This window comes from Oncorhynchus mykiss, chromosome 6 (assembly GCF_057628025.1).
Source record: "Oncorhynchus mykiss isolate SJ-2025 chromosome 6, ASM5762802v1, whole genome shotgun sequence".
Taxonomy (NCBI): domain Eukaryota; kingdom Metazoa; phylum Chordata; class Actinopteri; order Salmoniformes; family Salmonidae; genus Oncorhynchus; species Oncorhynchus mykiss.
The window spans coordinates 73,920,159-73,945,687 of NC_143027.1; the positions used below are offsets into that span (position 1 = coordinate 73,920,159).

At 43.2% G+C, this 25,529-nt stretch overlaps 1 protein-coding gene across 2 annotated transcripts in view; it reads right to left on the reverse strand.

The window, feature by feature from the left end:
• Window positions 1–2,624: 2,624 nt before the first annotated feature.
• The window catches only part of stk33 (serine/threonine kinase 33), a 37,494-nt gene continuing 14,589 nt past the window's right edge, over window positions 2,625–25,529 (reverse strand). Inside the window, exons 2-14 of one of the 2 annotated variants that reach the window (XM_036980941.2) lie at window positions 16,965–17,021; window positions 14,157–14,301; window positions 13,518–13,631; window positions 13,292–13,396; window positions 13,006–13,144; window positions 10,336–10,418; window positions 9,400–9,487; window positions 9,235–9,310; window positions 7,922–8,034; window positions 7,650–7,735; window positions 7,076–7,459; window positions 6,589–6,690; window positions 2,625–3,718 (exon numbers count right to left, since the gene is read on the reverse strand). In XM_036980941.2, the coding sequence (XP_036836836.1) occupies window positions 3,398–3,718; window positions 6,589–6,690; window positions 7,076–7,459; window positions 7,650–7,735; window positions 7,922–8,034; window positions 9,235–9,310; window positions 9,400–9,487; window positions 10,336–10,418; window positions 13,006–13,144; window positions 13,292–13,396; window positions 13,518–13,631; window positions 14,157–14,279 (1,734 nt within the window). In that variant the 5' untranslated portion in view covers window positions 14,280–14,301; window positions 16,965–17,021 and the 3' untranslated portion in view covers window positions 2,625–3,397. Of the gene's footprint in view, window positions 3,729–6,588; window positions 6,691–7,075; window positions 7,460–7,649; window positions 7,736–7,921; window positions 8,035–9,234; window positions 9,311–9,399; window positions 9,488–10,335; window positions 10,419–13,005; window positions 13,145–13,291; window positions 13,397–13,517; window positions 13,632–14,156; window positions 14,302–16,964; window positions 17,022–25,529 lie in introns of both variants that reach the window. The other variant, XM_036980943.2, reaches the window with a different exon arrangement.

A 25,529-nucleotide genomic window follows, 5' to 3' on the forward strand; every position in this document is an offset into this window, starting at 1 on the left:
GTTTGTTTTGGTAAAATGGTTGCATTGTAACACAGCAAGGGAGGACTCACACACACAGATGCAAACATTGAAGGGGATCAGGGACCTCAGCATGTGTGATGAGCTCCTACAGATAACGTCTCTGAAATGTTTCCATGACATTGTAGCTGCGTTACCTCATTAGCACAATGTCACGGCAGCAGAGAGGTGTGGTGTGAGGGAGGATGTTGTGTTGGGGAGTGGATGGGGGGCTCAGCTGCAGGTATCGGGTCTCTGCAGATGAGCTGATTAATTAAAGGGAGCTCTATTAAGGTAATTGAGATGCAGCCCCCACCCCCCCTCTACCCTCATCTCTGCCTGGCAGTGAATAAAAGGGGTTCTAGCTGGGGGGGGGGGGAGATGCATCCTCTCCTCCTTTGACATTAGCGGTCCTGCACCCCCCAAGAGTCTCACCACAGGTGCCATCTCCTCACCCCACCCTTCCACAGTGACACACTCTCTCCAGGCTGCAAAAGGGACTGCAGGTTTTAATCCCTCCACTCGGGAGGCTGCTCGCACCCTCCCCCTGCTCCCATCTGTCAGGAGCACCACTGGAGACGGGGGCAGAGGGCGCATCCCTGGTTCCATCCCGCCGAATTTCTAATTTCCTTTGCCTCCATGCCTTGTCGCAAACTCACGCCCCTAACCTAGCCCCTATACCGCCCTGTTCTGTGCACTCTCCTTCTCCCTCTCTGTACTTCTGCAAAATCTGATAGAAGTTTGGTGCATCAAGAAAAAAAACTGGCGGGCATTTGTTTGCTTTTTTAATACATAAATGGACAATACAGCGAATGTCAAAGCATATGACCTAGCTGCATATGAAGACATTCAATCTCTTTAAATGTCTTCTTCCCTGAGGTCTGTAGATGCACACACTTACTGCAGGTCACATTCCACTTGCACAATTCAATTTGGAGATTTTTTCCCCTCTATAATGAATTAAATGTCTGGCACAAGAAAATGAGGACCATATGCTGAAATCCCATCTCTGCCTCTGACAACGCATTAGCCATACAGGAGGCTGTCTAAACAGACCTTATGCAAATTCAGTTCACAGGTCTAAAGGGAGGAGGGGTTTACAAACTGAATGAATCATTGTTATCTTCAATGCTTTTTTTCTCAGATCAGTGGATTATGCTGGGCGAAAACGTCCCTCTCAACATGCTATTTTCCTTAAATGAATCATCGAGACATCACAGCAAACATGCAGTTATTCATCACTGACACCTTACATACACCATCATAATTATTTAATGGCTCAATCAATCACACACGTACACGGCTGCATTCACACATGAAACCAGATAGCAGGCCATTCTAGCCAGCATCCACCTGTCAATTCGAGAAATTAAATCTGGAATCCACTACAGCTCCATCTGGTGCTTACATAAGTAGTATCAAGTAAATTGCAAATGTAATCCCACAATATTACAGTTTGGTGTTTTCCCATTTCCTTTTGCCCTTCATTTTTATTGATAATATAGACTGAGTATACAAAACATTAAGGACACCTGCTCTTTCTAAGACATACTGACCAGATGAAAGCTATGATCCCTTGATGTCACTTGTTAAATACACTTCCGGTATAGGTTCAATAATTTTTAAGCCTTGAGACATGGATTGTGTATGTGTGCCATTCAGAGGGTGAATGGGCAAGACAAAACATTTAAATGCCTTTGAACAGGGTATGGTAGTAGGTGCCAGGCGCACTGGTTTGTGTCAAGAACTGCAACGCTGCTGGGTTTTTCACCCTCAGCAGTTTTCTGTGTGTATGAAGAATGGTCCACCACCCAAAGAACATCCAGCCAACTTAACAACTGTGGGAAGCATTGGAGTCAACATGGGCCAGCATCCCTGTGGAACGCTTTCGACACCTTATGGAGTCCATGCCCCTCGAACCCAATATTAGGAAGGTGTTCTTAATGTTTGGTATACTCAGTGAATACTATAAAATATATTTAATTTGTCATTCACTCTGTGCTCCCATAAAGCATATTTTTTTTATTTTCAAAGTTGTGTATCAAAACTAGGCTCCATCCACCAGGCCAGAAAAGGCAAGCATGCCTACCTGGACAAAGTACTGGCAGCCTTTGATAAAAGGGAGCTATTTACAGTTTAAAGGCCGTGAACCAATCACCCAAAAGGAAAAATGTGCCATGTGCTTCACATCAAAAGAGCTAATCCAACCACCACACACATACACACAGAGAAAGCCTCTGCTCAATCCGTGCTCCACTGTCTGCACACATTCACTTCAAGATGCAAATGGGTGGATTTGAAATACAGCCTCTGTGGGTTCTGCTTGACTACTTTAATGTTGTATCTATGCTGGGGATTATTCTCTCTACAGCAGAAAGACCTGTGCTTGAATGGCAGAGCCCTCAAAGTAGCTCCTGCTGCTTTCAATGGCCTCGCAAACGAGATTAGAGCCATGGTTGCCCTCAGTCCCAATCCCCTGCGTTTTGATGGTGCGTAACCAGCCTGTGTGTCACTGGCGGTCTGTATTGTCACCAAGAGGGTCAACTGCATTTTTATTTTATTTTAGAAAAAGTGAGAGATCAAAACAGAATAACGGAAAAGTTATCACAAAATCACAAAAAAATAAATCACATTTCTGATTATGTTTATTGAACACAAAATAATGGAGTTTCTGTACATTAGTTTCTTCTCATGATGCTTGGCAATCATCCTTAAATCATCCTAAGAACAGCTCAATGAAAAGAATAAACAGCAGACAAGCTTGCGCCCCTGGTCGCCACTGACTACTAATGAATGTTGGACTAGTTTTATGTTAATGACATTTGTGGGGAAAAACAAAGCACTTTGAAGATCTTACATATCAAATATGCCCGTTAGGATACTGAATGAAATAGTATACTTTTACAGTACATAGAAAACACTAACAGCTACACAACCCAGTGTACCACTAATAAATCATGAATTATGCCCAACGGAATAAATAAGAGAGATGAACACTCCCTTTGAGTTTCCCCCATCTACTTTTTAATGATTGTATTTTGAAACGACTCAGACTGTCAGTGAGTTTGATATGGAAAATGCAGACAAAGTATGTAACTAAGCATAACAGAAACGACAGGTAGCCTTAGATAGGTCAATGGGGATACAACAGGGATAGTTTGAACAACAGGAATCAGGTGCTTTACTGTGAAATTATTGCTAGGTCAATTATTTGCTCTCCTGATTCCACAGCATGCTGGTTTACCCTCTGAACGTATTCAAGCTGATGCTACTGACAAACCTATCTTCAGCATCTGTCTACTGGCCATTCTAAAACAACATCACAGTGGGTGTGTGAGAGACTATTCATTCAGTCCAGGGCTGGTGTGTGTCACACAGTGGATAGATGAATACCAACAGGTCATGTGTCTAGCAGGCCTGCCACCCCCAAGGGTACACCTCTGACTGGGGTCCTCTCCTTTGGCACGCCGCGCCCGTGGGGATGGGGACTCTGCTGCTGGTGCCTAGGAGCTCTTCTTATGCCTGCTGCAGAGAGGTGGTCGTGGGGAGCGGCTCCCAGGCCTAGAGCCAGAGGGGGTGTGGGGGGGTTTGTGGGCCTCAGCCTTCCCTGGACTGGCCGCTGGTTTGGGAGCTGGCCCCACTGGGGAAGAGGTTGGGTGGGTCTCGCTCTTGTCTTGTGGGCTGAGACGATTTGCACTCGACTGCCTGGAGAGTTTGCCACCTGTATGGGACTGCAAAGATAAGATACTCACATTCATCTCACACAAGGCCAATACAACAGGTTCACCTCTACAGAACAACATCTACTGGATCTGTCACTAGCTCGGCTCACCTTCTAGGTAAATCTGTCACCATCTAGTGGTGAGTGAATATCAACAGCACCAACATGATGGCCAAAAAGCATTAAAACACCCACACTAGTAGAAATCCACTTTTTTGAGCTGAAAGACAATTGCCAGAGCTTACTCATGGTGTTGCACAACGATTGAAGTCAATAATTCATTGTTTTAGGTCAAAGTATAATATATTTGGGCTTGATGTGACAAACCCAAATTGCCCACTTCGTGCAAATTCGTGCCAATAACATGTATTTTCCTATGAAATGACATGCACATTCTTCTTAGCCAATATTTTGTTTCAGGGCTGGGTTTTAGTTGAATGGTACCACCCACCAGCATGGCATTGTTTATTAATCATAAACACCTGCAAAGTTTGAGAGTTCCGACTGAGCTGAGAAATATAATAGATAATTTATGGAAGACGCCAAAACTGGAGATAACAATAGATGACAAAGTCAAAGTAACTTGTTTCCCCTATCCATCTGTGGCAAACTATCCCTACATCAGGGATGGGCAACTGGCAGCCCGCGGTTTGAAGGCCCTTGGAACGGTAGAATACACAAGGTACAATTTATCAATTTGGTTAAGTCATATTGTATAGAAATAAATCATTAGGCGCCTCCTGAGTGGCACAGCGGTCCAAGGCACTGCATTGCAATGTTGTGGCATCACTACTGGGGTTCTACTTGTCTCATCGCGCTCTAGCGACTCCTTGTGGTGGGCCGGGCACCTGCAGGCTGACTTCAGTCGTCAGTTGAACGTTTTTTCCTCTGACACATTGGTACAGCTAGTTTCCAGGTCAAGCAAGCAGGTGTTAAGAAGCGTGGTTTGGCGGGTCATGTTTTGGAGGACGCATGACTCGACCTTCGCTTCCCGACCACGTTGGGGAGTTGCAACAAATGAGACAAGATCAAAATTGAAGAGAGAAAAAAAATACAAATATCAAGACAGCTGTGATGAAAACAGGAGGCTTCAGTGCAATTTTATAAATGCTGACAGATTATTTGTTCGTTCGACCTGATGGGATCTTTTTGTTTTGGTAAAATTGATTATTCGATGGCTGTCCGTATGCACAAATATTGATATAACCATCATATCGAAGTCAATTTGGATTCCCCCGATGATATGGTGTGTGTAGTCCTCCCATTACGACTCGGGGAAACCTTGCAGTTTATTAGGCTATATGATGATCAATGCTTGATTGCCATTTGAAAAATAAAAATATTCTCGCTCTTATCCATAATAATCTCATCATGTAGACTAGACACTATTATTTTATATACTAGATAGTATTTTAGTTGTCTCTTGGTGTCTTTACTATGTATAGAAGTCATATTTTATTGGTATTTATTTGAATTTAATGTAATCTTCTTGTCTATTACTGGTCTGTACTTTGTCATGCATTTAATTTTTATGTGGACCCCAGGAAGAGTAGCTGCTGAATGTGCAGTAGCTAATGGGGATCCTAATAAACGAAATCTAGACAACTCACACAGCCTCCCCACACTGTACCTGTGAGCTGTTGGCTTGAGCGCAGGTGCCAAGCCCAGAGTAGGCACATTTGCTATTTAACGCAACAGTTTTTGTGACAAAAGTATTGGTAGAGTTGGAAATCAGATGGAAACATGTCAAACTTTTGAGTTTCATTCATAAAAACTTTTATGAAAATGTATATTTTGTGAGCAATATGTCATTAAGTCCATTTGATGGAAACATACCACAGCTGGTAAAATGTGCACATTTTCTTTATACGGATTCTAGGATATTCACATGAAAATCTGTCTCCAATTGGATGGAAACCTAGCTAGTGAGAGTCAGTCAATTAGCCCATGTCAGCAAAAAACACAAAAAAAACGTGATTGCTAAGTTAGCTTAGCGGCCAGCGGTCTCACTTAGATATCATATTTAAAATGGCAAACATTTCTTCTACAATAGCAGGAAATGACCCGTAAAAGAGCTAATCTTTCTCTCCGCCCCATGGCAAAATGAGTAGAATTGCATGAAATTAATTATGAAATTGAAAAATCTTCTCTCCGCTCCATGGCAAAATGTGCTTAATTTAAGCAAACTTGCTTTATGGATGCGAGTACGCAAACCCGTGAGCAACTGCGGCCCCTCATGATGAGTTCAGATTTTTTGTGGTCCACACCCTCAAAGTTGCCCATCCCTGCCCTACATGCTTATGACAAATCCAGCTCCAGAACCAGCCATAGCCTAGCTGGCTAATCTTTTGAACAACAGATAACATTAGCTAGCTAGATAAAGTTAGCATGCTAGCTAGCTACACTGACAGCCATCAGCACCCTGCTTGTTGTTTTTCTCCACTCCACGTGGAAATGTTCCCACCCCCAATTCATGAATATGTATCAGCAGCCTGTGTTATTCTTTGGAGGTGGAACCTAAACAACAATTTCCGCTACAAGACAGGAATTACGTCGAAATAGGGGTGGCATTGCCCGCTGGTGGGGGCCTTTAAATCTAAAAGCATTTTCTTTAACAAATCAACCCATTTTGAATCAGATCTTATACCTTCCAGGCTGTTTTGTGAAGACAAATAGAGATTCAGCTTGGCTTAAAATAAAATACATGAATCAATGGCCCGTGTGACAAATTCAAACCATTTTTGCACGATGAAAAGTTGTAATCATCTTTATTGCAACAATATCAGAAAAAAAACTATTGTCGAAACTGTCAAAAAAATTCCCAGTGTTGTGAGAAGAGGACTTTGCAGACAGACTGCTCAACGACTGACCTGTGAAGTGGGGGGACTGAGTGAGTTGCAGACCTTCATAGCAGAGCTGTTGGTTTTCAGTCCATTGGACGATGACGAAGCAACCTTCTTCTTCTTCTGTCTCTACAGTGGATTACAGAGATATCGGGGGAGGGGGGTGTTGAACAACCCTAAATATTGTAGAGCGCCTGAACCGCTGGGTGATAACTCCCATGCTTTAAGTATAGCTATTCAACAGAGAGCTAGTCTTGAGTCAAAAACAAGATCATTACCACATAAGCTAATTGAGGTGGAAGTAGAAGGGAAATGGACGATCGTATACCAGTGTGTAACTGAAACAGCTCACTTGCCAAGAAGGCTACTTTTAAACCAGAGCTTGAGTCATGGTGGGTTTAGTGAAATAGGTTATTTTGAACCTAACACCTATGAAGTGGCAGGTCATGATGAGTTTCATGGCGTGACTGAGTTGTGTGTACAGTATATGTGGTAACTTTGCATACTACAGTACCTGTTTGGTGGGGGTGGTGGGTTTGCTGCTGCTACTGTCTGTGTCTCCCTCATAGCTGAGCTCAGCAATGTTCCTGCATGCTGAGGCCACCCTGGGCTCTGGCCTTACCTGGTCCTCCAGCCTGGCCCCACCCTCCATCCCTGCCCTGTTCTCAGGCCTAACCCTAGGTTCCAGTGTTACTGTATGCTCTGATCCTGCACCGTCCTCCAGCGTTGCCCTGGGCTCCAGAGTCAGGCTGTCCTGGGAGCAGCTGAGAGAGAGCTCGTTCAACACATCACTGACCACCTCGCTCTCCTCCTCTCTCTCCGCCTCCTCCGGGTCATCCCGGAACAGACGCATCATCTCCAGCACGTTGGTGGGAGTGGCCAAAGTGTTGGTGTCACCCTGTAAGACACAGTACCACTACCTAATGTTAGATCCCCTCTAAAGGGTTAATATCACCACATTGCAATAAACCCCATAAACCAGGCTGTGAGATACCAATTCCCAACCCCATCATGCAGCAATAACAGAGAGTCCTTCCTGTACTCATTAGTGTTAATGTGAAATGTAGCTGGGTGGATCAGCCCCTTACCGTGATCCAGGGGTTATCCAGCAGCTCATTGGCTGTGATGCGATGGGCGGGATCAACTTTCAGGAGGCAACTCAACACTTTTTTGGCTGGTGAGATAAAAATGTGACAGTCAGTACGCTATGTTAAAGTCATGTAATAATAACCATTGTAAGAAGGACCTATCAGCTCAACCTGGATGTGGTCAAGTACCATGTGTCCTTAGAGTTCCATATCACCAGAGGTGTTACAAATAGAAGTCAGAGAGGTTGAGAAGCAGTACTACTGTATGTCACCTGCATCACTGATAGAGTCCCAGATGGGTCCGACAAAGTGGAGTTCTCCCTTCTTGATCATCTCAAAGAGTCTTTCCTCAGAGGTGGCGATGAATGGAGGTTCCCCACACAGCCTACAGGGAGACAGTCCTGTCAGTCACAAAGGCTACGGGGAGGCAGTCCTGTCAGTCACAAAGGCTACGGGGAGGCAGTCCTGTCAGTCACAAAGGCTACGGGGAGGCAGTCCTGTCAGTCACACAGCCTACGGGGAGGCAGTCCTGTCAGTCACACAGCCTACGGGGAGGCAGTCCTGTCAGTCACACAGCCTACGGGGAGACAGTCCTGTCAGTCACACAGCCTACGGGGAGACAGTCCTGTCAGTCACACAGCCTACAGGGAGGCAGTCCTGTCAGTCACACAGCCTACAGGGAGGCAGTCCTGTCAGTCACACAGCCTACGGGGAGGCAGTCCTGTCAGTCACACAGCCTACGGGGAGGAAGTCCTGTCAGTCACACAGCCTACGGGGAGGCAGTCCTGTCAGTCACACAGCCTACGGGGAGGCAGTCCTGTCAGTCACACAGCCTACAGGGAGGCAGTCCTGTCAGTCACACAGCCTACGGGGAGACAGTCCTGTCAGTCACACAGCCTACAGGGAGGCAGTCCTGTCAGTCACACAGCCTACGGGGAGGCAGTCCTGTCAGTCACACAGCCTACGGGGAGGCAGTCCTGTCAGTCACACAGCCTACGGGGAGGCAGTCCTGTCAGTCACACAGCCTACGGGGAGACAGTCCTGTCAGTCACACAGCCTACGGGGAGGCAGTCCTGTCAGTCACACAGCCTACGGGGAGGCAGTCCTGTCAGTCACACAGCCTACGGGGAGGCAGTCCTGTCAGTCACACAGCCTACGGGGAGGCAGTCCTGTCAGTCACACAGCCTACGGGGAGGCAGTCCTGTCAGTCACACAGCCTACGGGGAGACAGTCCTGTCAGTCACACAGCCTACAGGGAGGCAGTCCTGTCAGTCACACAGCCTACGGGGAGGCAGTCCTGTCAGTCACACAGCCTACGGGGAGGCAATCCTGTCAGTCACACAGCCTACGGGGAGGCAGTCCTGTCAGTCACACAGCCTACGGGGAGGCAGTCCTGTCAGTCACACAGCCTACAGGGAGACAGTCATGTCAGTGACACAGGCTTCTAAAACTATACTACTAGTTGATCGGTCACTGGGCGAACTGTACACAGTATAGGAAAAGCTGCTACAGTGAGAGGGAGAGACACAGACAGACCAGAAAGACAGGCAGTGATAAAGGAGGGATGGGTGGGTGCATTGCTTACAGCATGTACATGATGACCCCAATACTCCACACATCACACTGCTGACTGTACTCATGAGCATTGATCACCTCAGGAGCTGAAACAGAGAGGAGAGGACCGGTTTTAACAGGACTACTCTAATATGATGTGATCTTTGTGTGTAGGAGCTGAGCGTGTCAGTCTTACCCATGTAGATAGGAGTCCCACAGGTGGCTTTCAGCATGTTCTCACTGCCAACACCCCCCTTCTTCACTGACAACCCAAAGTCTGTCACCTGGGAGGAGAGAGGGCCGACAGCAGACACTGATACACACGCAGGCCTACAGCATGTATCCATCTCATATCAAATCCTTTCTTGTTGGTGTTATTTATCAGACAAAACAAGGTTTACTTGAAGAGCAACAATAACTGGGTCTCTCTATGTTAGATTAATAACAAATACGAGCTGTACATGCTGTCTGGTGTCATGTAGTATATAATGGCAGGCAGGAGAAATACTGTAAACTAACTATCAAAATAAAGAAAGTTGCACACTCAATCTAGAAACTCCCAGTATTGGGTATTTACCAACGTTTGGCATCACTGTGCCTTCTTCAGGGTAATGTCATGAATACTTGAACCAGGTTATGTAGACAAACAGTGCAATTAGTGGAACCAATGACAATAGTGAGGGGTGTATCATAATGATTAAGTTAATGAGAAATACAGCAGGAGAAAATATCCAGGAGAGATGACCTCCTCCTGACAGATAAAAGCCTTTTATACCGTGCCAGAACAACGCTGTCTTTCAGCAGTGTGTGTGTGTGATTTATGCTGCCGCTCTGCCTTGTTTGAGCCCACGCTCCAGGTATCTGCTTTAGCCTGTGCTCCGTCAATGCACACAACATGCTGGGCCCAGGCGGTAATTTGTCTTAAAAGATGCTCTTGATTCACCCTTCTGTACGGCGTGATATAAAGGGGAACCAAAAGGGGGTCTGTCATAATGAGGTAGCATTTAAAACCATTTAGGGGGAGAGTGGGGAAAAAACAAAAAGACATGAGGAGCCTGTCCTTAAGTCCCTGCAGAGACTGGCTGGATGAGAAACGGCAGTGTGAGTCTTCCAGTTTGTGTCACCGTCTCACCTTGATGTTGATCATGTCATTATCAACACCATGGTAACTCTTCACTAGAATGTTCTCCAGTTTCAGGTCCCGGTGAACTATGTCTGGAATACAAAAAAGAAACACCTTTACTATGAGAAGAACCAACCATAATGGCTTTCAAAAGGCCTTTAGCAGAGAGGACAAGTATGATGGTTAAAAGCATTTAAAGGCTAAATCTACAATGAGTAATTGTCCCCCATGATGAAATCAGGGGAAGGGACTGTGGATCTGTCTCAGTCCGTCCGTACACCATCTCAGACAGTACTGAACGATTTTGACCAAACTTCGGTGAATGATGTGTCTTATCGTAGAGATCCAGCATTTACAAAATGACACTGATTGGCTCAAGGCGGGAGCTATAGTAATTAACTGAAATGTGTGAGTCATGCCAGAGAGGGATAAGTGGACCCAAAATCTGTCTTCTCCAACAGGTGGCGTTTAAAAATATATACATGAAAAATTGCTCACAAAGTAAGGAGTTTTTGTATGGAGGTACATTTTTTTCATTTCACCTTTTTTAACCAGGTAGGCCAGTTGAGAACAAGTTGTCATTTACAACTGCGACCTGGCCAAGATGAAGCAAAGCAGTGCGACACAAACAACACAGAGTTACACATGGGATAAACAAATATACAGTCAATAACGCAATAGGAAAATCTATACAGTGTGTGCAAATGTAGTAAGATTAGGGAGGTAAGGCAATAAATAGGCCATAGTGGCGAAATAATTACAATTTAGCAATTCAACACTGGAGTGATAGATGTGCAGAAGATGAATGTGCAAGTAGAGATACTGGGGTGCAAAGGAGCAAAAATAAATAAATAACAATATGGGGATGAGGTAGTTGGGTGGGCTATTTATAGATGGGCTGTGTACAGGTGCAGTGATCGATAAGCTGCTCTTACAGCTGATGCTTAAAGTTAGTGAGGGAGATATAGGTTTTTTGCAATTCGTGTCAAATTTGGTGACAAAAAATTGAATGGCTTTTTTGCTGTGTGTGGCATATTTGATCTAATAGACGTTTTATGAGTGTACATGGATGTCATCGAGCATTCCACTGGGAATGAGTTTGATTCACTGAGAAAGAGAGGGGTTCTGCCCCAGCTGAAGTCCCAGAGATTGTGACAAAAACAGCTACTTTATCCTCAGGAAAACCATGAGCGTCTTGCTAAATTCAAGCAATCCCTATGACAAATCTCTAGATATCAACCTTCTTTTAAAAATGGTGAGCCACAAAGTATCAGTGGTCATTAAAGGAGATGTGCAGAACGGAGCAGAGGATTCGGAGACGTTTGAGAGAGTTATAAAGGTTAGATTAGATGCTGCTGCTAGATTGACTTGATGGGATGGGAAATAAAGTGTCTCTGCACACATATTCGTTTTTGAGGAGTTTTCTCCCTTGGAGTCTTAAAGTTCAGCTCGGTTAAAGGGATTTTGTGAGAGGGGCGGAGCATGCTGACCTCTAATATATTGTTTCCTCTGCTCTAATGTTCATGTAGATTGAGCTCAGGAAGATATGGACTGAATAAAAATACTCTGGGGTGTACAACAGTGGATGAACCTCTATATTTATATAGTAACAACAGCATTGTGCAGAACTAATAGTACAATGAACAAATGGTTCACAAAATTCATAGTAATATTCCATGGGACCAAATCGTTCTGTGCAAAATAAATGTATAATTTCTATGTCTTTACTAAACAATTTGTCATATTTCCTTTTCAAAAAGTAATGAATGTGCATGCTGCTTATATATGGTTAAAAGGACAATTCCTCCACTTTTTACCTCATATTCATCATCTCCAGCACCAAACCAGTGTCTACATATCTGAAAACAGCACGTTTATATTTCTTTCTACAAAACGTACTGGTGCACCGTTTTCATTATGTACACACTGGTATTGAGCTGGAGACAAATGAAAATGTGGTTGAAAAGTGGTGTAATTGCCCTTTAAGGCCACTACCTGTGACAGTCACTGCTAACCTTTAGCATCACATCCCCACTGGTATCATTAGTCGCCATAGAAGTGCGGCACGACAGCGCAGAGGGACTCTTAGTGTGAAAACACACCTATTAATCTGCATTCCTCTCCAGCTCGTTGTAAATGAGTCATTAGCCCCATGTAATGGTGTCTCATTGCCAAGCAACGTCCTAAATTACCTCTAACTAGAGATTTCACCATCAGCAGGGGGAAAAACAGCATCTTCAAATAAACCCCTCAGACTCAATTAAAAGGGCTACCATTTTTGCCTGGCAGTTGTTCATTATTATCTCATTATTAGAATAAGCCAGGTTCTATAATGACTGGGAGCCATAACGTGGTATCATCTCCCTGATTATCACATGTCAATGAGGCCAAAGCAATTTGACTACGATGTGACCGTGATATCACCAATTTGAACATTGTCCCCGCACACAATTTACTCATACAACACATTGTCTGTACTGTTTGCATTAATGTTGGAATGATTGAATCAGTGCACCTAGATTAGTTAGTTATGTTTCATAAATATCAAAGAAGGCAGTCTGATATTCTGCCTCTTACCCTTCCTTTATTGTTTATTGAAATAAAGTTTCACCGTGTAAAATGTTCAAATGTAGAGCCTTGTAACGGTGTGAAACCGATAACTTTAGTCAGTCATATTACCCTTCTTATGCAAGTAGACGATGGCCTCAGCCAGGCTGTTGATGATGTGCCTGGTCTCCTCCTCTGTGAAGCGTGTGTTCTTCTGAAGGAGCTCCTTCAGCTCCCCTCCCTCACACAGCTCAGTAACCAGATACATCCTCTGGACACAAAGCACAGCACACAGACTGATAATGGCCCCCACAAATAGATCTGACCAGCCTCGCTCTCATTCATGGTGCTTACGCAATCGTCTGCACGCACACTACTGAGATATTGACTCCATTACATCTAAGAAAGCATCCCTTACCTTTTGTGTTTCAAAGACTTCCTCCAGATGTATTATGTGTGCGTGGTTCACACGTTTCAGGATGCTCACTTCCCGTTCCAACAGTTTGACACCTGAACTTCCAGCCTGCATGGAGGGAAGAAGCTGAGTGAGTGCACTGGAGGTGTGGGGCTGTTCTAGTAGCCATTAGACTGACTTTAGACTGTCTCTTTTCACCACAGCCCATGGGAAACACTAATGCACTCACCTTCTCTTTGTTCACCTTCTTAATAGCCCATTTCTTCCTTGTCTCGTTGTGGGTGGCTTCACAGACGACACCAAAGCTACCTTGACCTAATTTCCTCCCAAATGAGTATATTTGCTATGGGGATAACAGAGGAACCATTAACAGAAAGGCAACTCACATCTGCTCTGTCAATTCAGTAAAACCATTCACAAGGAAATTTACCCTCTGCTTATGGGCTTGTTTGAATATACGAGCTCGGATTTATTTCCCTGCTTCTATTGCAACATTATCTCAAGACCTGAATCCTAAAGTGGACCTTAATTTTCAAGCACTCAAAAAAGGAAAGTTTGCCCGTCTCTGGAGTTGCAGAATATAGTATTTCTAATCAAGTTACAAATGATTAAGTTGCTGCCGCAGTTCATTCAATCTCAGGTCTAATTAACTTGATCATTATCTCTGCACATGCAAGGCTGAGCACTGCCTGCTGCAGATTTGGCAAAGAGAGCATCCGAAGCCCCGAGAGAGGGGGTGGAATCCGGAGCAAACTGGTGCAGATGGAGGCAGTATAGAGGTCAGCCGGGGAGGGGTAGAGGGTGGTACTAGTGCCCCAGGGCGGTGAGGGGGAAACTGGGCATAAACATGGATGTGGTCTCTACCTACCTGGAGGTCAGCCTCATCCTCCATACGGGTGTGGGGCACCTTCCTCTCTGCACTGCTCACACGGGCAGTGTTCCACTGAGAAGCCATTTTCATGCCAGCTCCACAAACATCTGCTGCTGTCATCTACAGATGAGGAGCTTTATAGCTGGGTGAAGCGCGCACACACACACACACACACACACACACACACACACACACACACACACACACACACACACACACACACACACACACACACACACACACACACACACACACACACACACACACACACACACACACACACACACACACAAATACAACTCAGGGAAGGAGCGGAAGGCAGACTGAGATGACCCCTTCTGGGTGCATCCAGGCATACAGTCTAATCACACTACAGCTAACAATCATACAACAATGTACATTTTCACAGGATTATTTCAGCAGTGAAATAGGATTGTTGAACTGTTGTTTAACATCATTTTTAGGACTGTGACAGTCATGGAATTTTGGGTGACGGTTATTGGTCAGCCAAATGACAGTGGTCACCGTTCTAATAGGGTTCACCTCGGCTCCTGACTGCATGTGTTGCCGTGCTGCTGCTGCAGGGAGGGGGCATTGCCTAGGCAACCAAAGACTTGTTTGCTACAACTCTTTGCTTGTTTCAGCAAGGAGCAACAAAGTTTCATCACATTGTTAAGAATCCATGTTACCGCAGAAACCGACTCAACCGCACGAATGCCCGGCAGCCCCGTCTTCAATCAGCTGTTCGTTCCACACAAAAAAGTATCAAATAAATGTAAACGGTTATTTTATTTAAATGACAATCTTCATCCATAACTGTTGGTTATGCAGTAATTGTGCCAGCCCTAATCACTATATAGGTCAGGGATGAGCAACTCCTGTCCTCTGGGGCCGGAGTCTGACGTGACGTCTGCTGGTTCTCTTTTGTCTAGCACACCGGAGCACACAGATACACCTGGGCAGTTTAACTCACATGACCTTAGGAGCCAGTCAGTTGGAGGGCGCCTCAGTAGGAGGCCTGACACTGTCACTGTGGTGACAGCTCTGCTACTTAAGGTAACTCAGATTCTTTCTCCCCCACTGTTTAGACCAGAGCAAGCTGCCGCAGCACAGAACCCCAAAATGCTAAAGAGCACCTGGCAGCTTTTTTTTTATTAAGAGGATTAAAGTTGGGAAATGTTTAGGTGAGACACTTGACATTGAGAAAAGTAAAGGGTTCATTCCATTTCCCCCTTATAGTACGCAATAAGATGCCTATTCAGACTTTTCATTTCAAATGATAGCATTCTAATACATTCTAGAAGTGAGTTACTGTGGTGTACAATAGGCCTACACTTTTAATCCATCCCAGGTTAAAGTAATATTATTATGAATCCCCTAATTAGTCATACTATGATACAACTGTAAAAATGTATTATTCCCAAAATTAACTTTTGATATGGTAACAATTATCTTCTTTGTTAAATCACAGAACCATAGACATATTTCCCCCTGTCAAACGACAGTGTAAAATAGTGTTTAAGATAAACTACTTCGAAATGGAGACACCATCTCCAGCATTCAAATTGGCACACTTTGCCTACCTTTGTCTCGTCACCATTGGTTTCTGACCAAACCGGTGTCTGAAGACAGGTTCATATTATTAACACTAAGCACAATTTACTTGGCTTGAAAAACGCTCTCCAAAGCCAAATTAAATGTAAAGCAATTATCAAGTGACTGGGAGCGTTGGAGTGGATCCGCCACATGGACACCAATTAATTATTAACAGGGAAGCGGTGTCTTTAACCTCTTCACTCTGAGGCATTATCTTATCCCTGACAGGGCTCTCATAACAGGCCTGTCTCTCCCATTACCACCCGTCTATTTGCTAGTCAAAACCATTGTGACAGCCTCTGGAAATCCAAATCACCTCAATCACAGCTCATTTGTGGGAGAGGGAGGCATGTGATGAGTGTATCACAGGGAAGGACAGGCGTCTTGCGCTGCAGGTGCCTTAGGGAGGGTGTGCCCACCTGACAGCCCGCCCAGTGGGGAGGAAATGAGATATCAGGGTCAGGTCAGGGAGACGTCTGACCTTAAAATGGGTCACTACAGATCCACAGGTCTTGGATTGCTTTAAGCCAGAGGGGTCTTACAGTACTATCACATTCTTGGTTTAGCCAATCTCCCAATCATGTTTGAGTGATCTGCTAATAGTCTCATGAGAAGGATATTACTGTAATGGATTCTAAAAGAAACCTTACATGAGTGATATGTCAGCTTTCAGACTGATTGAACACAATGTACTGTACAGACTGGCTAAATTGAGAACATGCGTTAGATCTATCAGTAAGAGCTGCCATAACGGCTCCATAAAAGATAGGCCCAAATATAATTGCATTTGATTGTAAGCATTTCCAAAATATCAGAATGACTGTGCTTGCTGTGGAATTGAGAATCTGAACAAACCATATACATGCATTACTCAGTACTAAAACCTCTAATGGGGTAGTCAAGCCTGTGAATATTGCTTTAACCATAGGGCTTGACGGACATTAATTAAAATGTGAATTAGCATGACGAATCGTATAGACAGAAGAGGCACGACTGCACTCAAAACTAATCAACAGCTCACTAAAACACTATTGGCACTTATGAAGCCCCAAATTACATATTTAGAGGCAAAAAAGGATGGGTTAGACAAACTACATTTTGCGTTAGCAGCTTTCTTCCTTCAACGAATCAACGCCAGCAAAAGTGCCATGTATTGCAAAGGCCTAGCATGTATGTGAATGACAACAAGGCAACGCAGACTGTACTTACCAACCTGGAGCAGCCTCAAAGTGTTCCATGTTTACTGCTTCTCACAGCCCATCAGACCTGAACACACAAAAAAAGAGGCTTATGCTGTTATAATACACATTTAATCATCACTGATTTATTTTACAAGTCAAATAAGTTTCCTGTTTCTAAGTTTATTTGCCACGTACACAGGATACAACAGGTGTAAAACAGTACAGTGAAATTCTTACCTTGAGAGCTCTTTCCCAACATTGCAGTAATAATAATATTATAGATAATAAAATGTACAAATTTAAATCACACAAGAACTACGATGTGTTAAAGAAACACGAGAATGCAAGTATATACACTGGTCACTGCAAGTACCTTTTTCAATGTGCAGGTGTACTAGAATGGTTGAGGTGGGTTTATACATAAAAAGTGACTGGTAGTAGGAATATAGAAATACTTATGGTAATATACAAACAGGAGTAATAAAGATGCAATAGCAAAGAGCACATATTACAAGTTAGCCTATTAGAAATGGGGTTTTGAATGAGGGAAACAAACTTCTTACATCATTTCCGATGTGATTGATATCCTGCTTTGTGTGTACCCTTTTACTAGTGTACTAGCCTAACAGACTGAATAGAGGTTGGTCTCCACAACCTTCTAAAACAGAATCATCATAGGCTTGGTTCACACACAGAGATACAGTAGAATATATTAACGCATAGGCTATCCTACCAGACAGGAACCATATGCTTCCTCATGCTCGCCAGATCTCAGTAGAAAGTAATTATGGCAGATAGAATGTCATCAATCGATCTCTCTGCTTTTTCAATCCTCTCAAACATAACTGTCAGAACCCCATTAGAGTTTATTTACTGATCGTTTGTGGATGGAAATGCACATTGTTTCCCTTGACTGCAAGGGGGATGCAGTGTTTCAGCTTGGAATGCAAATTAAAAATGTGACATTGGAATGATGCCTGGACACACAAAGATAATAGAGGTCTCCTCTATCTCGCTCTCCACCCCCTCCATCTCTTTCTTCGACATGCACTGCCATCTCACTTTCATGGTCTGTGTGGCAACAAAAAGGTGTAGGCCTAAATAAAATCTATAGTTGTGTTTCTTCCACAATTATTACACTGTAATAAACAAGAAATGCCAGGTTTGCAGTTAGGCTCCTAATCTTTTTCATTCAGATGAAAGGGGAGTAGTGCCTGAACTGTCTGCCCATTTGCTATATAATCATTAGCCTAAATGTTTTCTTCTATAGGTGTAAATATGCTAAATAATGATGTTTGTTGAAGGTGAAAGTAGAGCTCAAAAAGTAGGCAGACTATGAACAGGTGCTGCTTTGTAGCCACACCACAGCTAATTAAAACCTTGGACACACACACACACACACACACACACACACAGAGAATGTGTGTATGCAATTAAAATGTAGACAGCAATATTCCTTCCTTCAGCCAAAATATTTCATTCTTCTCATCTGCAACTTAATTATTTATTGACAGCTGGCTTTGATGACAAATGATAAACTTCACAGTACTAATGAAGCATGGAATTACATTACCTGATGAAGGAAGGCTTTGCATGTCTAGAATGACAATACTGAGGCAGTCTAGTTCACTAAATTACGGGATGAATAACATTATTTAGACAGATTTAACTGATTGATGAGCAAAATCACATGTTCTTTGTCAATGCCATGAGACTGTCAAACTAAGGACATTTTAGGTTAATAAAAAAAGAATAGTCTTGACTAGGCCACAAGCTCTCCTTGGTTACAATCGACTTCCTCTAAAAAAACTATGCCTTTGTGCAGTACAGTATCTGTGCTGAGTGTCGAGTGTGTTTATTGTTGAGAACTGTGACTGGAGGAGCAATCAGTCTGAACTGAAAGAACCATGGACCTGCCTTTGCCAAGCTGAACATTCAGACATCCAATATCTGCTTAAAATCGTATACATCATACTGAATTACCTGACAGCTTCAATTGATGGGCACTTGAAAGAAATGTAAGGTGCCTTTAGTTCCTCCCCTCTGCAGCCATAAGTATGTAGCACCCCGTAAACAAGCCACTTAGTGAGCCCTCCATTAATTCCTTCTGTCTTCTCAGGTCATGTCTGATACAGTGCCTTCAGAAACAATTTACACCCTTTGACTTATTCCACATTTTTGTTGTGTTACAGGCTGAATTCAAAATTGATTCAATAGATTTTCAATAGATTCTTTCACCCATCTACACACAACACCCCATAATGAAAGTGAAAACATGTTTTTAGAAATTTTAGCTTTAGCTAATTTATTGAAAATGAAATATCTTATTTACCTAAGTACAGTATACACATCCCTGAGTCAATTCATGTTAGAATTACCTTTGGCAGCGATTACAGCTGTGAGTCTGAGTAAGTCTGCTGTGAGTCTTTCTGGGTAAGTCTAAGAGCGTTGCACACCTGGATTGTACTATATTTAAACATTATTCTTTTCAACATTCTTCGAGCTCTGTCAAATTGGTTGTTGATCATTGCTAGACAGAAATTTTCAAGTCTTGCCATAGATTTTAAAGCAGACTTAAGTGAAAACTAAAATCGGGACACTCAGAAACATTCACTGTCTTCTTGGTAAACAACTCCAGTGTAGATTTGTCCTTTTGTTTTAGGTTATTGTCCTGCTGAAATGTGAATTAATCTACCAGTGTCTAGTGGAAAGCTGACTGAACCAGGTTTTCCTCTAGGATTTTGCCTGTGCTTAGCTCCATTCCGTTTATTTTGTATCCTGAAAAACTCATTCAGTCCTTAACGATTACAAGCATACCCATAACATGATGCAGCCACCACTATGCTTGAAAATATGGAGAGTGGTATTGAGTAATGTATTGTATTGTATTTGCCTGAAACATAACACTTTGTATTCAGGGAAAAAAGTGAATTGCTTTTCCACATTTTAACAGTATTACTTCAGTGCCTTGTTGCAAACAGGATGCATGTATTGGAATATTTATTTTTCTGTAAAGGCTTCATTCTTTTCACTCTGTCAATTACGTTAGTATTGTGGAGTAACTACTGTACAATGTTGTTGATCCATCCTCAGTTCTCTCCTATCACATGCATTAAGCTCTGTAACCAGTGTGAATTGCATCATGACATTCCGGGGGTCTCCAAAAAATAGTATGGGCCTAATAATAAAGACGTCACTTAAACTGTAAAAATGAATTATCTTTTAAATGTGTCATGAACACAACCAGTCATGGTATTTTAATCTGATTGTCAAACAAATAACTTCAAAAAGTAGGCTGCCTGTGAATGTTTGTCCACTCCAAAATAATTCCAGCATTAAAACTGCATGTATACTTGTTCCATTTGATTGATGAATGGAAATAGACATCTGTTACAAAACACCAAACAGTGTGCCTAATGACATTCAGTGATTCCCATTGATTAGGCCTACATTAATTGATGCGTCTTGCTGGCAAATTGACCTTTTTTGTAGCCTGAAAAGTCGGGACACCTGAAATGGGGCCTGGAACTGTCCCGGGGAAAACGGGATGGTCACCCTAACACACACAATTTACTAGAATATGTTAGAATGTGTATTACCATGAAATTCAAGAGGCCTACCGGTAGCCAGTGATGTAGTGGTAAAAATAATGTGGGTAAACTGACTGCCGGGCAAGGTATCATTTTTTTTTTTAAAGTTATACTGCCTCTACAATGCATTTTTCTGAAAAGTGTGGGTAAACAATGTTTACTTACATTTACCCTTCACGAGGACTGCTGGTAGCCTACCCTCTATGCCAAGGTAATTTTACACACATGAATATACTCAGGTAGCCTACATTCAATATAATATATGAGTTGAATCAAAACATGTTTAACACCCTAGTTCATGATTTAAATGTAAAAAATAATAACTAACTAACTTATAAAAGGTTAAGAACAAATTCTTATTTACAATGACGGCCTACACCGGCCAGACCCGCACGATGCTAGGCCAATTATGCGCCACCCTACGGACGGTTGTGATACAGCCTGGATTTGAACCAGGGTGTCTTGAGTGATGCCTCAAGCACTGTGCCACTCGGGAGCCCCAGTTAATGATTGGAGTCTTCACAGATTGTGTGACATAAAACACCACCTTTCTTTCCTTACATTAATGACAGTGTTATTTGTCATTAAGCATTTAAAACTATTTAATTAGAAAATGTATAGAATCATGAATCTTGGAGATCTCTGAAAATGCACTCTAAGTATGCCTATGTAACATTTCATTATGTTTCACCGTGAAGACAGTTGTAGTTCTATGCCCTTGCAAAATTGAATGCTTCTAACTGAACTCTTCTAACCGAGTCACCTTACAGGCCTACTGTCATTAACGTATAGCCAGCCTTTTTGTTGGCTAGATTGGATGCGCATTGGTGTCTAGTTGTAGGCTAGTGATATTGTCGACCATCAGCTGTTCCAGGAAAGAAAACAAATATTGATAGAAAATAATAAAAGCTAAATAAATAGTTTTGGCCACGGATGGTACAGAGAACACCAGTACCCGCGCGGACCTGAAAAACAACACAATGAGCGCTCTAAACAGCTGACTGACAAAAGCAAACAATGATAAATCAATGGAAAGATCGTATGCATTGGAATAAAGGCATAGGTCATTTATTAAATCAAGGACGCATTGGAAAACAAATGGTGAAAATTAGGAAGCACCAAGGAAAATCTATGCGTAAAGGAACTCAAGGCCGAAATACAGCAGTACTGAGTGGACAGTGCCAAGCACAGAAATACATTGGTTTAAACCATGACAGAGAGGTGGGGGTGTTTGTTTAATTTGGAAGCATTTATTTTAATATTTATCACCGTAAAACAGATTTACCACAACATTTTAAACAAATAGGAGAATGGTTGAATTTTCATTATTTAGAGACCACCCCCAAATTTGATTTGCACATTGTCTGTAACCGTTTTAAAGTCACCATTGGCCTCAAGGTGAAATCCCTGAGCGGTTTCCTTCCTCTCCGGCAAGAGAGTTAGGAAGGTTGCCTGTATCTTTGTAGTGACTGGGTGCAATGATACACCAGCCAAGGTGTAATTAATAACTTTACCATGCTCAAAGGGAAATTCAAGGTCTGCTTTTTTTAATAAATGTTTTTTTATCTACCAATTGGTGCCCATTCTTTGAAAGGCATTGGAAAACCTGCCTGGTCTTTGTGGTTGAATCTGTGTTTGAAATTCACTGCTCGACTGAAGGACCTTACAGATAATTGTATGTGTGGGGTACAGAGATGAGACAGTGCTCAACAGGATTTTAGAATGAGTATTATTGCACACAGAGAGAGTCCATGCAACTTATTATGTGACTTAAATCATTTAGGCTTGCCATAACAAAGGGGTTGAATACTTATTGACACAATATATTTCAGCTTTCCATTTTTTATTAATTTGTAAACATAAAAACATTCCGCTTTGCCATTGTATAGGCCAGTGACAAACAACTGTACGTGTCCAGAGGCCAGTGGCACATGCTTTACTCGGGGGAACCTAAAAATCCATTTGCCTTGCATGCACAGAGGGCTCTACGTGTTGCTAGGAGATAAGAATCAACAAATTCAAAAGCAATTCTTAATGGTTTAATCACAATATTGGCTAACTTCTGTATAACACTAGCCCAAGCAATGGGAATCAAAGAAGGCATCTTGAAAAGGATATATTCCACAGATTCTCAAATGACGTCTCAAAGAGAAACATCTCAAATGTAAACACTGCAAAGGAATCTTAGCAAAACACCAACTAGGCCTAATAACCAAGTTTAAACTTCAGTCATTCATCATTTTTAAGCAAGCAAACTATCCATGCAATAGGAATCAAAGGACGATAACAAAGTGGAAATTAATTTGTTAGCTTTCTGAAGACTTCGGGGGGATATGCAGTGGGGCAAAAAAGTATTTAGTCAGCCACCAATTGTGCAAGTTCTCCCAATTAAAAAGATGAGAGGCCTGTAATTTTCATCATAGGTACACTTCAACTATGACAGACATAATGAGAAAAAAAAATCCAGAAAATCACATTGTAGGATTTTTAATGAATTTATTTGCAAATTATGGTGGAAAATAAGTATTTGGTCAATAACAAAAGTTTATCTCAATACTTTGTTATATACCCTTTGTTGGCAATGACAGAGGTCAAATGTTTTCTGTAAGTCTTCACAACGTTTTCACACACTGTTGCTGGTATTTTGGCCCATTCCTCCATGCAGATCTCCTCTAGAGCAGTGATGTTTTGGGGCTGTTGCTGGGCAACACGGACTTTCAACTCCCTCCAAAGATTTTCTATGGGGTTGAGATCTGGAGACTGGCTAGGCCACTCCAGGACCTTGAAATGCTTCTTACGAAGCCACTCCTTCGTTGCCCGGGCGGTGTGTTTGGGATCATTGTCATGCTGAAAGACCCAGCCATGTTTCATCTTCAATGCCCTTTCTGATGGAAGGAGGTTTTCACGCAAAATCTCACAATACATGGCCCCTTCATTCTTTCCTTTACACGGATCAGTCGCCCTGGTCCCTTTGCAGAAAAACAGCCCCAAAGCATGATGTTTTCACCCGCATGCTTCACAGTAGGTATGGTGCTCTTTGGATGCAACTCCGCATTCTTTGTCCTCCAAACACGACGAGTTGAGTTTTTACCAAAAAGTTATATTTTGGTTTCATCTGACCATATGACATTCCCCCAATCTTCTTCTGGATCATCCAAATGCTCTCTAGCAAACTTCAGATGGGCCTGGACATGTACTGGCTTAAGCAGGGGGACACGTCTGGCACTGCAGGATTTGAGTCCCTGGCGGCGTAGTGGGTTACTGATGGTAGACATTGTTACTTTGGTCCCAGCTCTCTGCAGGTCATTCACTAGGTCCCCCCGTGTGGTTCTGGGATTTTTGCTCACCGTTCTTGGGGTCATTTTGACCCCACGGGGTGAGATCTTGCGTGGAGCCCCAGATCGAGGGAGATTATCAGTGGTCTTGTATGTCTTCCATTTCCTAATAATTGCTCCCACAGTTGATTTCTTCAAACCAAGCTGCTTATTGCAGATTCAGTCTTCCCAGCCTGGTGCAGGTCTACAATTTTGTTTCTGGTGTCCTTTGACAGCTCTTTGGTCTTGGCCATAGTGGAGTTTGGAGTGTGACTGTTTGAGGTTGTGGACAGGTGCCTTTTATACTGATAACAAGTTCAAACAGGTGCCATTAATACAGGTAACGAGTGGAGGACAGATTAGCCTCTTAAAGAAGAAGTTACAGGTCTGTGAGAGCCAGAAATCTTGCTTGTTTGTAGGTGACCAAATACTTATTTTCCACCATAATTTGCAAATAAATTCATTAAAAATCCTACAATGTGTACCTATGATGAAAATTTACAGGCCTCTCTCATCTTTTTAAGTGGGAGAACTTGCACAATTGGTGGCTGACTAAATACTTTTTTGCCCCACTGTACTCACCTGCAAGGATGGTAATCTTATCAAAGGGTGTCTGATATCATGTTGGTGCATTTCATTAAACCATACATTAGAAGAACTAGGCTATGTGCAGTACTGTGTCACAGACAGTCCTCTACTGGACTTAAGTTGTTATATTGGACTGTTTTGTAGTCACAGCAAATCATCGGACAACGCCATCCAGGTCTATCATTATCACTGTATGTGTTGTGGTACCCCAGGAGGTCTACCCCGGGGGATGGTAATAGAGGGGAGGTACGTGAGGTGACGTTGGCTCCCTCTGCTGGGAATACAGGAGCTGGGCACCCCGACACGGACAGCTCCAAGTGGAGGTAATTTGGGGAAAATGCCAACCAGCCGTGGAGGACAAATAACAGGAGCACTGTGGCACACCGCGAGAGAGAACGGGGAGAGGCCGACAGCGAGCAGAAGTAGAGACGAAGGACCGAGCCAAACCTAAGTGATTTTCTTTGTTATGTTTATTTTCTGTCTTAATAAAGCTGTTTTTGTGGACTAAAACCTCCCTGTCTCTGTGTCAATCTCTGCATGCTCAACCCAACATCCCAAGGTTTACCACATATGGTGGAGAATGCGAGCATCTCAGTAGCTTTGGGTGCCGTGGGGTCGAGCGTACGGAGATTACCATGGAGGAGCTGGTGGCTCAGTTCATCCTCAGCCAGCAGAAGCAACAGGCTCTCCAGGAGCAAGCACTGGAGGACCAGCACCAACAAAACCACAGACTGGTAGCGGACGTAGCCCAGTTGAAGGTTGGGAGTGCTCAGGAGTCTAGCCCGAATCAGTTCCTGGTTCAGTTAAAGGAGGAAGATGACATGGAGTCGTATTTGTGCAACTTCGAGAGGACGGCACAGAGGGAAGGATGGCCCAAACCCCAGTGGGCCAGCCTGTTGGCACCCTACCTCTCTGGGAAGGCCCAGAAGACCTACTTTGATTTGAACGCTGACCAGGCGGCAAATTATGAGGGACACAAACGGGAGATCCTGAGCCGTTATGGGTTCAATCTCGCACGCCGTGCACAACTGGTCCATGACTGGGCCTTTGACCCCATCCTTTCCCCCCGTGCTCAGATGAGCGACCTGGTGCTCTGACCAA